Consider the following 13,039-nt stretch of genomic DNA (forward strand, 5'->3'; position numbering starts at 1 on the left):
CTTAGTGCTTTGATTTTTTTGTTATAGAGTATATTAATGCTTAAATAAAAAGAAGCACGTTATAAAAAGAAATTATAAAAATTTTTATTCAACAGTAACTAAAGATTTTGCTTTTTTCATAGGATTTTCCATTCTTTTTCATAGACTCATACTTTAGTTTGTATGCTATGCACTTGATACTGTTTTTAGTTACATCGGGAAACTTGCTTTGGACATAGTCTTAAAAAAGAGAGCAAAATAAAAAATTACTTAAAAATATAAAATTATAAAATAAGTATTCTTGAAACAATTTAATTGGAAAACTAGAACACGAGTAAGGAAATTATTTAAGTTTCTGCTGGAATCTTCTTTTTCTCAACCACAGAAAGGCCGAATAAAAAATTTTCACTGCAAAAAGATTAATGGTATTGAGACGCATTCAAGGCAGATGCAAATGGAAATACAAAGATAATTTTTTATTTAGCTTTAATCGCAACGAAAAAAAATAATTTTTGATGTACAATTATTTTTATTACAGTGCTTATATTAAAGGAAACTTTTGTTCACACTATTCCATTTCGCTTTAAAATTCCGAATGATAACTGATTTAACCAAATGAATACGGAGAAATTTCCTTAAAACTGTTAAATTCTCAGAAAAATATAGGATACAAGAGCTTAATTCAGATAATAATTTCAATTAAAGCTGTTTTTAAATAAATTTGTCACCACATGAAATAACATTTCTTGTGAATATGTTAATTTCAATACTACTGTGATCTTGCAACAATTATTCATGACTATTAGAAAAGTGTCAACTGATTCATGGGAGTCCTTTTAGTCATGTTAAATCACAACTGTTAATCGCTGAAAATATTGAACCTCTTTATCTTCATAGCAATCTTAGTACTTGCTTGGATCTTTCCAATGTTAGTTTCCATGAAAGCCTCCCTACCATGCTTGACAAGAAAGACTGTGTGCCTGACTTCCTCAGACAATTGTCCCTGGAAATCATCAATAAAATCCCTCCAAACGACATCAAAATATTCTCTGATGGCAGTAAAATAGATAGACAGACTGGCAGTGGGGTATTTATTGAAACACCTCGAGAGAACTACACTCTTCATCAACGAAACCCCGATTTCTGCTCCGTCTTTCGAAGCGAACTAATTGCAATCGACAGGGGACTAGAGAAAATCTTGAGTGAAGGGCACCTTGGAAATACTTGGATACTATCTGACAGCCGTAGTTCAATTCAACACCTCAAAAATTGGGCCCTCATTGGAGATAAAACCAGTTTTTCGATCTTACAAAAAGTAAAGCTCATTTCCCAACAGCATGAGGTCCACTTTCAATGGATCCCGTCCCACGTCGATATCCACGGCAACGAGTTGGCTGACACTCTTGCAAAGAAGGGACTAGACCATCCAGTCCCCTCCACCTCAGAGCTTACATACCTTGAACTGTTTGCAAGGCAAAAGTCCCAGAACAAACAAAAGTGGCTGCTTCCACCTATTCACTACTGGTATAAAGCAAAAAGACCAGGACTCTCTTTATCTCTCCCTGGTGACAGGCGAACCAACACCTGCTTATCCCGACTGGCCAGTGGACACCTGAAATGTCTCACATTTTCTGCAAATCAAAAAGTCTTTCCTCTTTGCCCTAAATGCCAACAAAACCAGGCATCACCTGAGCACATCTTGAACTGTTTAGGGCTGGACTGGAATGACATTCATTCCTCTCCCATTCTGGTTTCGGATTTTCTGAATGTCAACGGATTCATTGATCTGGTCTGACCCCGTCAGACCTGATGGGAATTAGCAACAACAACAACAACAGAAAAGTGTAGTCTATCTTTAGCAAATGCCTTCTATGTAAATTTTGAAAATGGGGTAAAACTTCATTAAAAGGAAAGTGCGTTCCGTGAAAATGAAAATCGTAAAACAAACTATTTCAGTTATTTGTCCACTTTAAAGTCAAGACATTTCTTGTATTTATTTTCCATAACAAGATAGTATGATACAGTGTTTAAAATTACATAGTTTCCCCCAAGTGACATAAGTCACTTTAATTGCGGCATTTTTTATTTTCCTTGGCGAAAAAGCTTACTCCTAACTCGTAACCACTCTTAGGCAAACACAACTACATACTTTCTTTAAAAAAATTTGCAAGTTAAAAATCTATTTGGCCCCTTGGCGATTGTAATTGGCGCGACAGATCACGATACGGAAATAACCCCGAAGATAATAACTAATAAACACAGTAAACTCTAAGCAAAGGGAAAAACTAACATTTTCATATACATAAATATCTATACATTAGTATGCTTAGTTAATTCTAATAAGTATTTTTAGCAATGTATTATTGTAAAGTAAATAACTTCCTTCCTTCCAATTTCTAGTAAAATCCCTGGTGAAGGCAGAGACGAGTTTTTCGTATCTGGCCCACTTACAATAAAATGCGATTTGTTATTCTATAAATTTATCAATGAACTCATATTAAGTTCTCGATAGTTTTCCAACTCCATATTTTCCTTCTTCGAAAAAATCAAAAAGTCCAGCCTCAGCGTTTCTATACATTTTTAAAATATGTATCAAACAGGTAAAATGCTGCAAAACCAAAACTTTTCCTCTTTTATATTTAGTTGATATGTATTTCAAATCATCATTTTTTTTCTTTCTGAACAGTTGGTAAAAGTAAGTTTCAAGTATAAAACCTGTAAAATATTATAAGTTATATCTCACTGAAGATACTGAAATGTTACTTGGCACTTGCTTAAGATTTAATTTGATCCTCCAATAAATTGTTATTTTCATATAGGATTCTTATTTTGCTTCATATTTAATTTTAATCTACTTTTAATCATGTATGGCATTTAATGTATTAGATTTAAAAATAAAATTTATATTTTTTTAAATGTTTTTTTTAAAAACTCATTTTAAAATTTATCTTTAGATTTCATTTTCTTAATTAACAATAACATCAGTTTAGTCATAGAATGCTCGACTGATTCTATTAAAATATCGTGCTTTTAAAAATAACCTTTTGACTCTTCGAAGTTATTATTTTTAATTTACACATTTTTATACAGTTTTGCGTAACCAAACCATTGTCTTAGATACAGAAATTTGACCTATTACAATGTTTTGACGCAGATAATTGCGTAGGCACTTTTCTGGGATTTCAAAGCCGATTTACATTTATCATACGTGGTGTGCTAATATATGGTGTGTTTCCATAAGTTGCCATGGGTTTGTGTTACTTTCCCATAACTGTTTGGTATTTTACCATAAGATTACCATAAATGTAAGGTGTGTTCCAATACATTTGCCATATGTGCATGGTACATTTCCATAAGGAATTGTCTTGCCATATAAATACTATACAGATATCTATGTTTAAGGTTTATGATGTCTTGTCATATAAATGGTATTCAAATACCTATGGCATCCTGCCATAAATTTTCAATAGTTGCCATAAGCCTATGGTGTCGTACTATGTAAATGCCGTGCAGATATCTATGGTTACCATAGGCCTACGGTATCCTGTCATGCAAATTTATATGGTTGCCATAAGCCTATGGTGTTGTGCCATATTAATGTCATACAGATCTCTATGGTTACCATAGGCGTATGGTATCTTGCCATGCAAATTTCCATGTTAACCATAGGTTGCCATAGATTACCGTAGGTTTCTCTATAACAAATTTTCCTAAGGGTTATTAATTTAATATTATTTCGTGTGTGAGATAAATAGAGTAGAAAAAATAGACTGACGCAAACAACACGAGATGATAATCCGACTATATCTTTTTCATGGAATTGATTGATTCAGGGAGACATTCCTCAGTGTTACGAGGGCCAATGATTGTTATTTTAGTGAAAGTAACAATTAAATTCAACTCATGAAGTTCAAGAATCACCGCAGCCAAAAAGTATTTCAGCAATGATGGGTGTCAGAATAAACGATGACTGCAAAGAGAGATCCAACAGCAAAAAGAGAAGATGAATGTCTCCACTTCCCTCTCTCTCTTTAGAATTAAAAATAAATTGTAGTTTATTTATCCAAGTAAATCAGTTTGATCGGTGGTACTGAAACGGTGGCTTCCATTCAGTGTAGTCATAAAAATTTATGGACCTTCCATTTGCTCGTCGCCATTTTCAAATACAGTCTCAGATTCATTTTTCATTAATAAAGTTTCCCTGAACTTTTCTTAACCCATACCTATTTAGTTACCCATTTTGAAATGATAAAAATATAAATGATTCATTTTTAAGTTGTTGAGTACTAGATAGTTACTAGAGCAAGCAAATTCAAGTATTTTCATGCATGTGTTATTAATCTTTTAATAAAATAGCCATTACCTAAAAAAATTGCTTACACTGAAAAAAATTATTTGCTCAAGAAAATAAATAAATAAAAAGTAAAATTAAAAAAAAGAAGAATTTTCTTATCATTAGAAAATTTACGCATACTTAAAAGAAGAATCGACTTGCATTTAAAAAAATTATATGTACCTATAAAAATGAAAAAGAAGTTACTTGCACCTAAAAAATAAAATTTTTATTTGCTCCTAAAAATAATAATAATAATAAAAAAGAATTTACTTGGGTCTCGCGACTTTACATGCTCTGACGAAATGGATAGTGTACCATTTTATTTAAAGCTCATTTTCGTAAGGAGTTAAATGAATTTGTACTATTATAAGCTGATTATTATTATTTGCTTTTTCAGAAACAGTCATATATATATGTATATATATATATATATATATATGTCATAACTGTTAAAATCAACTGGTAAGTATTTCAATCTTCCTGAAAATAATCTCTAATGAAATGATTTTTCTTACCAGGTTTAGATCTTTTCCAAATTCTTTCAGATAAATTCTTTATGACTAGAATATCAAAATTGATACTTATATGAATGAATAAAATTAGTACCCTTAGTCACGTTGTGGTTCAAATTAAAAAAAGGAAAAAGGACTGTGTCAAATAAAAACCTAGTAATATCGAGATTCATTATATCAATTGCAAAATGTAGCTAGATTTTATAAAATTATACAAAACATACACTGTAAAATCTGTAATGTAATAGTTCTACAAATTTGGTAAACTCAAAAAACCGTGTAAAGAACCCTTCATCACGATAACATCAAATCTAGCGTCTATCTACACTTTAAGGGTGTAGTTACATCTAAACACCAAAAATTGAGGATACTTACAACAAACGGATGCGCTTTCACCTCATTCCTGATTTACTTTTTGCTTTCGAAAATACCAGTTACTTTGGATATCGTAGTTAGTTCACAATCGCGCACGAAATATCATGAGTTTGTTGACATTTTTTACGCAGCATTACATCTACAGAAAAAAAAATTCCCCCTTTAAAATATATATGTATGTTTTTGGTTGTGTAACACGGATAATTATATTTTGATTTTTAAATATCTGTCAAATGTCGATCCATGTCATATCAGTCCCGTAACCGTTTCAGTTCCTCTACTAATTCGATTCGTCTATTTTGATAGAAACAGTTCATCCCAATTTTTTTATTACATTGGTTATGCTTTAATGACCCTAAATATAATTTTTTTTATAAGTTTATTAAATTATTTATTCATTATTTTCAGTAACAGTAAATCGATTATTAATTAAAAGGATTGACAGTAAAATGATTAATAAGTGAAGAGGAAATTGAGTTCTGTTTTAAACTGCTCTTTTCTCATTCTATCAATGGTGTAACTTTAACCCTTCCCCCTAAACATATGAATTCCAAAAATAAACATTTAATGAGCGTCGAAAAAAAAGCTTCACCGAACTTTCTCTCTTCTTTCTTTCCGATACAATTTTTCTCTGCGAAACAGAATTCTAGAAGATTTCAATTCTCTGGCACAAAAGTAAGTAATAGTATCTTCCTATCTTGAAAAAAAATGTTTGAAAATAAGTTAAATACTTGCAGTCAAAAGGCAATAAAATAGATATAAGGGTCGCTACAATCACATGTTTTGCATATTTGGTAATTTTTTTCAAAAGAGAAAAGCAGAAATGACAATAGAAGGAACGTGAACTGGATAGAAATAGCGGAACCAAAACGTCCTGCTTCGGTTTATTTTAATTTCTACCAGTTATTAATTACAAATTGTCTTAATATTTATTTTGGGCTACGCATATGTTTGATTTACTAATTAATTTCATTTCAAGAATAAGTACAAACGTCACCGGCAAAGTTTGAAATCCGACTTTCAACAGAAGGCATTGCAAAATGCCTAAAACTAGCCAGTAATGTATGAATGATTCATATTTTATACATTTCCTAGGCATTCTATAGAATGCAAAAGGAGAAAGCGGCAAAGCATGCAATAAATCTCCCATTCCTTTCGAATAGAAGGAAATGTACTTCAAAATGTCATTCAAGCTTACCATCTTGCAACAACTGGAGGAATTTCAATTTCTTATTTTTTATATGAAAATGTTGGCATTGTATATAATGTACAATGTCGTATTGTACATTGTATACAGTGCCAAAGGCAAAAATTTTGTTTTTACAACATTAGTTTTTTTACATATTTTGAAAACTTTTTTTAAATGGCACTGCTATTATTTTTTTCCCCAATAAATTCGTATTTTTGAGGAATGCATGTCTTTTATATAACAGCCTTTTCAATTTTTGCTTACATAGCATTAGTCATCAATAGAATACTAGGTATTATATACAATGCTTAGGAAAAGTATATAATAATTCTCGCACTTCATACTTTGTCTAAAAACGTACGGCTGTATACAATGTCAAGGCATTCTCTGGCTTCTTACACTTTGCAGACAACGTATATATGCATCTTAAATGAATGATTATTACTTTGTATTGTGTCACAAGTATAACTTTACTCAATCTTATGTGAATATCTCATTTTACGGTAATTATAAATTTCAGTGTCACTGTATGCCAAAAATGGTGTCAGCTCTACTTTATACCAAGAAATGCAAAGGAACATTGTTTGTGTTTCATTACATCAGGAATTATCCTTGGTTCTTGGTGTAGTGGTTTTTTTGGTGTTAAGAGTTTACTCGTACCGTCGGGAGCATCATGGAGGTTATCATTTTTTTCTCTCTCTCCGTTTAACGCAAATACGTATTTGTTTCTGCAGAAAAAGTTTTTCATGAAAGCAAATAGTCTCTTTTCTGTCTCTGGATTTAAATGTTACTCTATTTTTTAGGGTTCAAAATGACTGGGACACAAGAGAGCAAAATCGCTCTATGAATCTTCTGTTTAACTTTGGCTATAGGATAACATTTCTCATCGAGTATCAAAAGGTTTAAGAGATTGCATTAATATGGATCTCATTTACGTAAATTAGGTTTATAGTTATCAGTCCTTACTTAAAAAAGCTTTCTTTCATGAGCAAAATAACGTAAAACTATCACCTTCGTCACTATAGAAGTCTGTTGTTAATGGGGAGATCAACTTGGAAAGTGCATGTTTGAAAGTGCATGTGCAAGAAAAGTGACAACCCAACTAAAATGCGCATTTCGAAAAAAATTGATTTAGTAAATTTGTATTATGTTGTGAAGCGGGCAGTTTAAAAAAGAATAATATGTATACCCGACTATAAAAAACCTTTTTGTTTCAATATTTCGTGAATCCTGTGTAAAGAACGCAGAATTAAAGACAGTTGATATCTATTGAACAAAATTACTTTAATAAAATTTCCTGTGTATGTTATCTAAGATAGCAAGTAAAACTAGTTAAGACCCAAACATGAATGAAATGGTTCAGCAGCAATTATCGCATTAAATTATATTAAATTTATGAGGTTTTCGAATGGATATGTGTTTACAATATTAGTCAAATGCATTTTAAGAATAAAAATTTTATTAGTTAAGGAGTTTTAAAGAGAATACCCTTTTTTTTTTTAAAAAAAAGTAATAAAATAAAATAATGGGTATAATTATAATATTTTAATTAGTATTGATACACTTAATTTCTTGTACAGTAAAAAATTCAAAATATCTAACATTTGATGACCTCAATTTTATTTCATTGCGTACCACAAAAGGTTGTTGATATTTTATTTTAGCTTAATAAACTGAAATAATTTTAAAATATTGTTTATTTGATTTTCATTTGAAGCCATTTATTAAATAAACTCTAAATATAGTTGCACAATGTGATTAAGGAGTTTCATATCAAAGTACAAAAGTTTATTTGAAATGAAGAATAACAAGCATGACACTAGTAACGCATAATCAATCATAATTTAACTTGCATACTGTTCGGAAAAAAATACTCTGTCTTAGGCGTCGAAATACTAAAAAGAATTTTGCTGTTCAGTATATTGTCCTATCATATCATCCAACACAGAAATCCAGTTAACTATTTCCGCTTCAGACTAAGCTTAACGGAACCGAAATGGATAGAAATTAAACACTATAAAATTATTAAACAAAGTTGACAGAGATTAAAAAATTAAAAATATGCTTATTACACAAGTAAAAACATATCTACATATTTAATTGCGAACTTTTGTTTTCGAAAACATGTCGAAACTGAAGACAACAAACGCTCGAAAAGAAGTAAACAATAAAAAGACGATATTCTAAGTACGTCGACATTGGTGCTTTCGGAAGAAAAATTATTTAACGCATGGTGTGAATAATGCCTGAGCTTTTTCTATTTTATGCATTTCAAATTTACGTATACCCTTAAATTGTATATGAAAGCTCAATTTGGTGTTCACTGGAAAAAAGTCTTCCTTCACAAAATCATTTCGTTTGTTCAACATCAAATTCGGAATGATTGTGCCCGATCGTTTTTATAGTGTAACTACTCATTACGTTTCTCTCTCATTAAATTACTATTTATTGACTATCTATGTTTGAAATATGCATAATTTTTCTAAAAAGAAAGGAATGCAAAACATTTTTAGAAATCATTTTTAATGAGTAACGCGGGCTTCGCGTTGATACTCATGGATTATTGGTTACCTCTTTTAAATGACGGCCATCTTATATACAAACATCTCATACATTGTTTTTTCATACATTGTTTCACTTTTATTACTCCAACTTATTTTGGGAAGACATCGTGCTTTATTTATGTCATAAAATTCATCAATTTTACATTCTGCTCTTGAAAGCAGCTTTAGCAAAACATTCGGTCTTTAAAGTTGATAAAATAGTTTTTTTGTTTTAAATGACACATTTCAAAGACAACTGTAGACAAAACAAGGGCAACTTGTAGACAAACAAGCAACAAAGACAACGGTAACAAAATAACACTGAAATAATTATTCAAAGTCTGTCTAGTTTAAAAAATCTAATTGGTATCTAGCCTCCCATTATTTCTCCTCAAGATATCTAGCATTGAGTGAAGTGCATCTACTATTTCTTCGTGTATGTTGCACCGTTTGCAGATTAGGTTTGGAAAAGGGTTGCCGAATTTTTACTTAGCAGGAAAAAAAAGAGGGCGGTTAGTTGTTTTGGTTTAAACTACTTGTAAAAAACCAGCTTAAACTAAAAATGTTTCGACTTTTATTAGAACTTATATTTTTCTGCAATAATATAAAACGGGTATAAAATTATTAATTAAGAACAACTATTTTTATGTGATAGCATGTTAGGAATGATTTGGAGCAGAAACTTTGCATTTGCGATACAGTTTGAAGCAACAGCTCAAACCTTACAAGCATTAAAAACAATAAACTTAAACTACTCGGAACTAAAATTAGAAATCAACTTTTTTAGAACAGTTTATTTATGTGAACAATACAAAATTAACTATAAGTACCAAGTGTCCAACATTTTAAACGAAATATATTAATTATGTTTAAAAATTCATGCATGGTTTTACAGAAAATGCCTAATTTACGGAAGATTAAGCTCAATTTTTTTAATAAAAATAATTAATTTGAATCAATGTAAACACCATTAGAATGAATTAGAACATGATCCAGAAAGGTTTTGGTTAAAATTGTTTGGTTTTGAAGCAAATATGGAGCAGCAATTAAATCATTGAAACCAAATAACAATTTATCAACTTTTGGAATAAATACATCTACGAGAAAGAAAAATTTATTAAATAACATATTTCCGTGATATTATTTTACTTAATAGTGCAACATCAATAAAATGAATTTAGATACATGTATGTTAATTTTGAATAATAAGACATAAAATTTAAAAAAGGTCAATAAAGACCAACTTTACTAAATAAAATTTGGTCTTTTTAATAAACACTGCCTGGACTGGTCATTTTCAGAGAAGGTAATTCAATGATATCGCAATAAAAAGTTTTTCTCTTTAGAAATCATTTCGCCGAGTGAAAAGGGTCAACACTTAAATATTGAAACAATGTTACACAAATAATGAAGCACTGGCAACATTGAAATATTAATAGTTTAATGGAGAAAATTTATTTTTAAAAGGACTTCTCTGCATTCCTCAAACATTATAACATTCTGGTCGGTTGAACATGAATCAATATGTGCATCCTCGAAATAATCTCCCTATTTTGTCCTTGTTGAGTGTATGCGTAAGAAGATATAAAAATAACTTGTTTTCATCACAAGGAAGGGGGAAAAATGATGAAGTAAAAAACTTTCAATGGCTATTAGTTGAAAAGAACATGTCTTATAGGTCGGAATAACCTGGTTGATGGGGCTTTGGGTCCAGGTTGAAGAGGTCGTGAGTTCCACCTCCACCGACCGAAGACTCCCGTATAATAAATGGTGACTGTTGCACGTTAAATCTCTCGAGTCACAAAGTCCTCCAAGTATCCCCAACAGATCAATACATCGGGGAGTACTGAATTGGAAATGGATCGTTCTCTGACTTAACTCAAAATTACGCTCGGTGGATGAATGAACGAATGCATGAATGGGATCGCCCTATAAAAACGGCAGTGACGTGTGTGTGTTTCTGAAAGTCATATTCTTGACCACAGCAAACTGAAAAACAAGAAACGCACCCTCTGTCTTAAATTCGCATGCCTTCACCAAGCAGGCTTGCTGGTTGGCAAGTGGCATTTGAAACAACAATGTGTCTTATGAATTGAACTTTTCCTTCGCGACTGTAGTTATCGCTGGACAAAACTTCCATTGTTGCTTTTGTTGCATTCTGAATAGAATGAGGTGAAAAAAGCTGTAAGAAATGGTCAGATCGTCACATTAAATAACTTCACTCTGACTTAGAGGTTAGAGCAAAATTTTCCTGCATCGCATTTTCCTGTTAGGTAAAATCGTATGCAGGAAAAAGAAATAATTTTTGCTTGTGAGAAATAATGCCAGTTAACTCTAATAATTTTCTAAAGAAGATTCATATCTTGGATAAGAAGATTCTTGCACAATCGAAGAGACCATGGAAAAAACCGTTTTTCAAGCTATTGAATCATATAATTTTCAATTAAGTGAAAACTAAAAATCAACAACTGGGGAAAGAATAAATATAATGAATATTTTTAAAATACAAAAAAAACTACAGTTCCTCAATATTTTATGTTAATGCAGTGAATTAGATAATTGTACGTTAATTAGATATGTTAATTAGTGAAGCAGCAGTAGAAGTAGTAGTGCTTTATTTACGTCGCACCAGAGCTGCAAAATGGGAGGCTCTCAGAGGGGACGGCTCTCCCTCCTTGGTAGTGGGAGAACAGTTTACCGAAGATCACTTTACGGTAGAACAGTATACCGCGCACCTTGTGCCCCTTCGCAGAAGGATCAAAGTGACCACTCTACCGCTTACTGGCCGTGGCCAATGATGCTTGACTTCGGTGTTCTACTGGGAACCCTATCTTTACGATCAGTTCACTATTGGACATTAGTAAAGCAAAATCTAATTTTATAATTATATTAAGAACTATAAAATTTTTATTACGGATTAAATATTTAAAACTTATGGATTTTTATTATTATCAATAAAATTGTATTTGTCAAATTTTATTAATATTACCAGATTAACAAATCACATACTTATCTTACACACTACTTGAATTTAGAATTACAAATAAAGTTTTATAATTGGACAATGTTAAGTACGTTCATTCATTGACTTGTAATTAAAAAGATTTATAACTTTTTAAAACTCATTAAAAAAAGGAAAGTAAATCGATGCGAAGAACTTGCACTACTATTTTAAATTTAATTTGTTTAAGCTTAAGTTATTGCCTTGATGCTAATCGCCAAAAATTTCTTTTGGTCTTTTTTAGTTTCCTCCATTTCATTAAATTTTTTCCATTTTGTCCTGTTTTCACTTTTTTCCAATTTCTTTCAATTTCCTTCCAGTGTCGTAGAAGAAATTGATTTCTGATGGATGAAATATTCACGTGAAGCTCTTAAATAGTTTTTTTTTTCATGCTATTTTGTGTTTGTGTGAAATTTTGAAGATAAAAGTTAGTTTATAATTGTCAATGATTTTTAATATAATTTTGTAGTTTGAATGTCATTCGAAAATTTCTGAATCCCATTCTACCAACCATTTTAAAAATGTATTAAAATAACATTGAAGAATTATGTATAGAAGGAGTGATGGACAGTACTGCCCCCTTTCAAACAGCTTTATTTAGCTACAGTAAAAGCTGAGAGGCTTCGTAAGGTATTCACTACAGCATAATATAGCAGTTTAATAATTGTTTTATTTTAATCTAATTTATAATAAAAAGCAAATTAAAATACGAAAATTTAGACAGCTTGTCATACAAATTTCCCTTTATTTAACATTTTATTTGGAGCCTGTCAAAGGCAGGGGCGGGCATACAGGACAGTTGCCCCGGTTCCCACATCAGAGGAGGCCCCAAATCAAATAGAAAGTTTATTTTAGGTTTCCTTCTTCAATGAACGTTTTTTAAACAAAATATCAGTACATTGCAAAACCCTCAGTTTTATGTTATCTTCTTCATTAATCCATCGTATGAATACAAAAAATCTATATTTCGTAAATCCATGGCTCTCTACTGCGGAATTCAGCTTAATTTTTGCAATTACGATGGACAAATTGGGCGTTTCAAAAGCCTCCATTTTTATATATCGCAAAATGCAATGTGTTTATAAAAATACATGCTTCTGATTG

At 31.0% G+C, this 13,039-nt stretch overlaps 1 protein-coding gene across 1 annotated transcript; it reads left to right on the top strand.

Annotated features, from left to right (window-relative positions):
• Positions 1 to 815: 815 nt before the first annotated feature.
• LOC139425518 (uncharacterized) lies at positions 816 to 1,780 on the top strand. Its single transcript, XM_087153540.1, has one exon. The coding sequence runs from the start codon at positions 935 to 937 to the stop codon at positions 1,772 to 1,774; it is 840 nt and encodes a 279-aa protein (XP_087009666.1). The 5' UTR covers positions 816 to 934; the 3' UTR covers positions 1,775 to 1,780.
• The last annotated feature ends 11,259 nt before the right edge of the window (positions 1,781 to 13,039 follow it).

Source organism: Parasteatoda tepidariorum, chromosome 10 (assembly GCF_982258835.1).
Source record: "Parasteatoda tepidariorum strain Cologne lab strain chromosome 10, Ptep-v5.0, whole genome shotgun sequence".
Classification (NCBI taxonomy): Eukaryota; Metazoa; Arthropoda; class Arachnida; order Araneae; family Theridiidae; genus Parasteatoda; species Parasteatoda tepidariorum.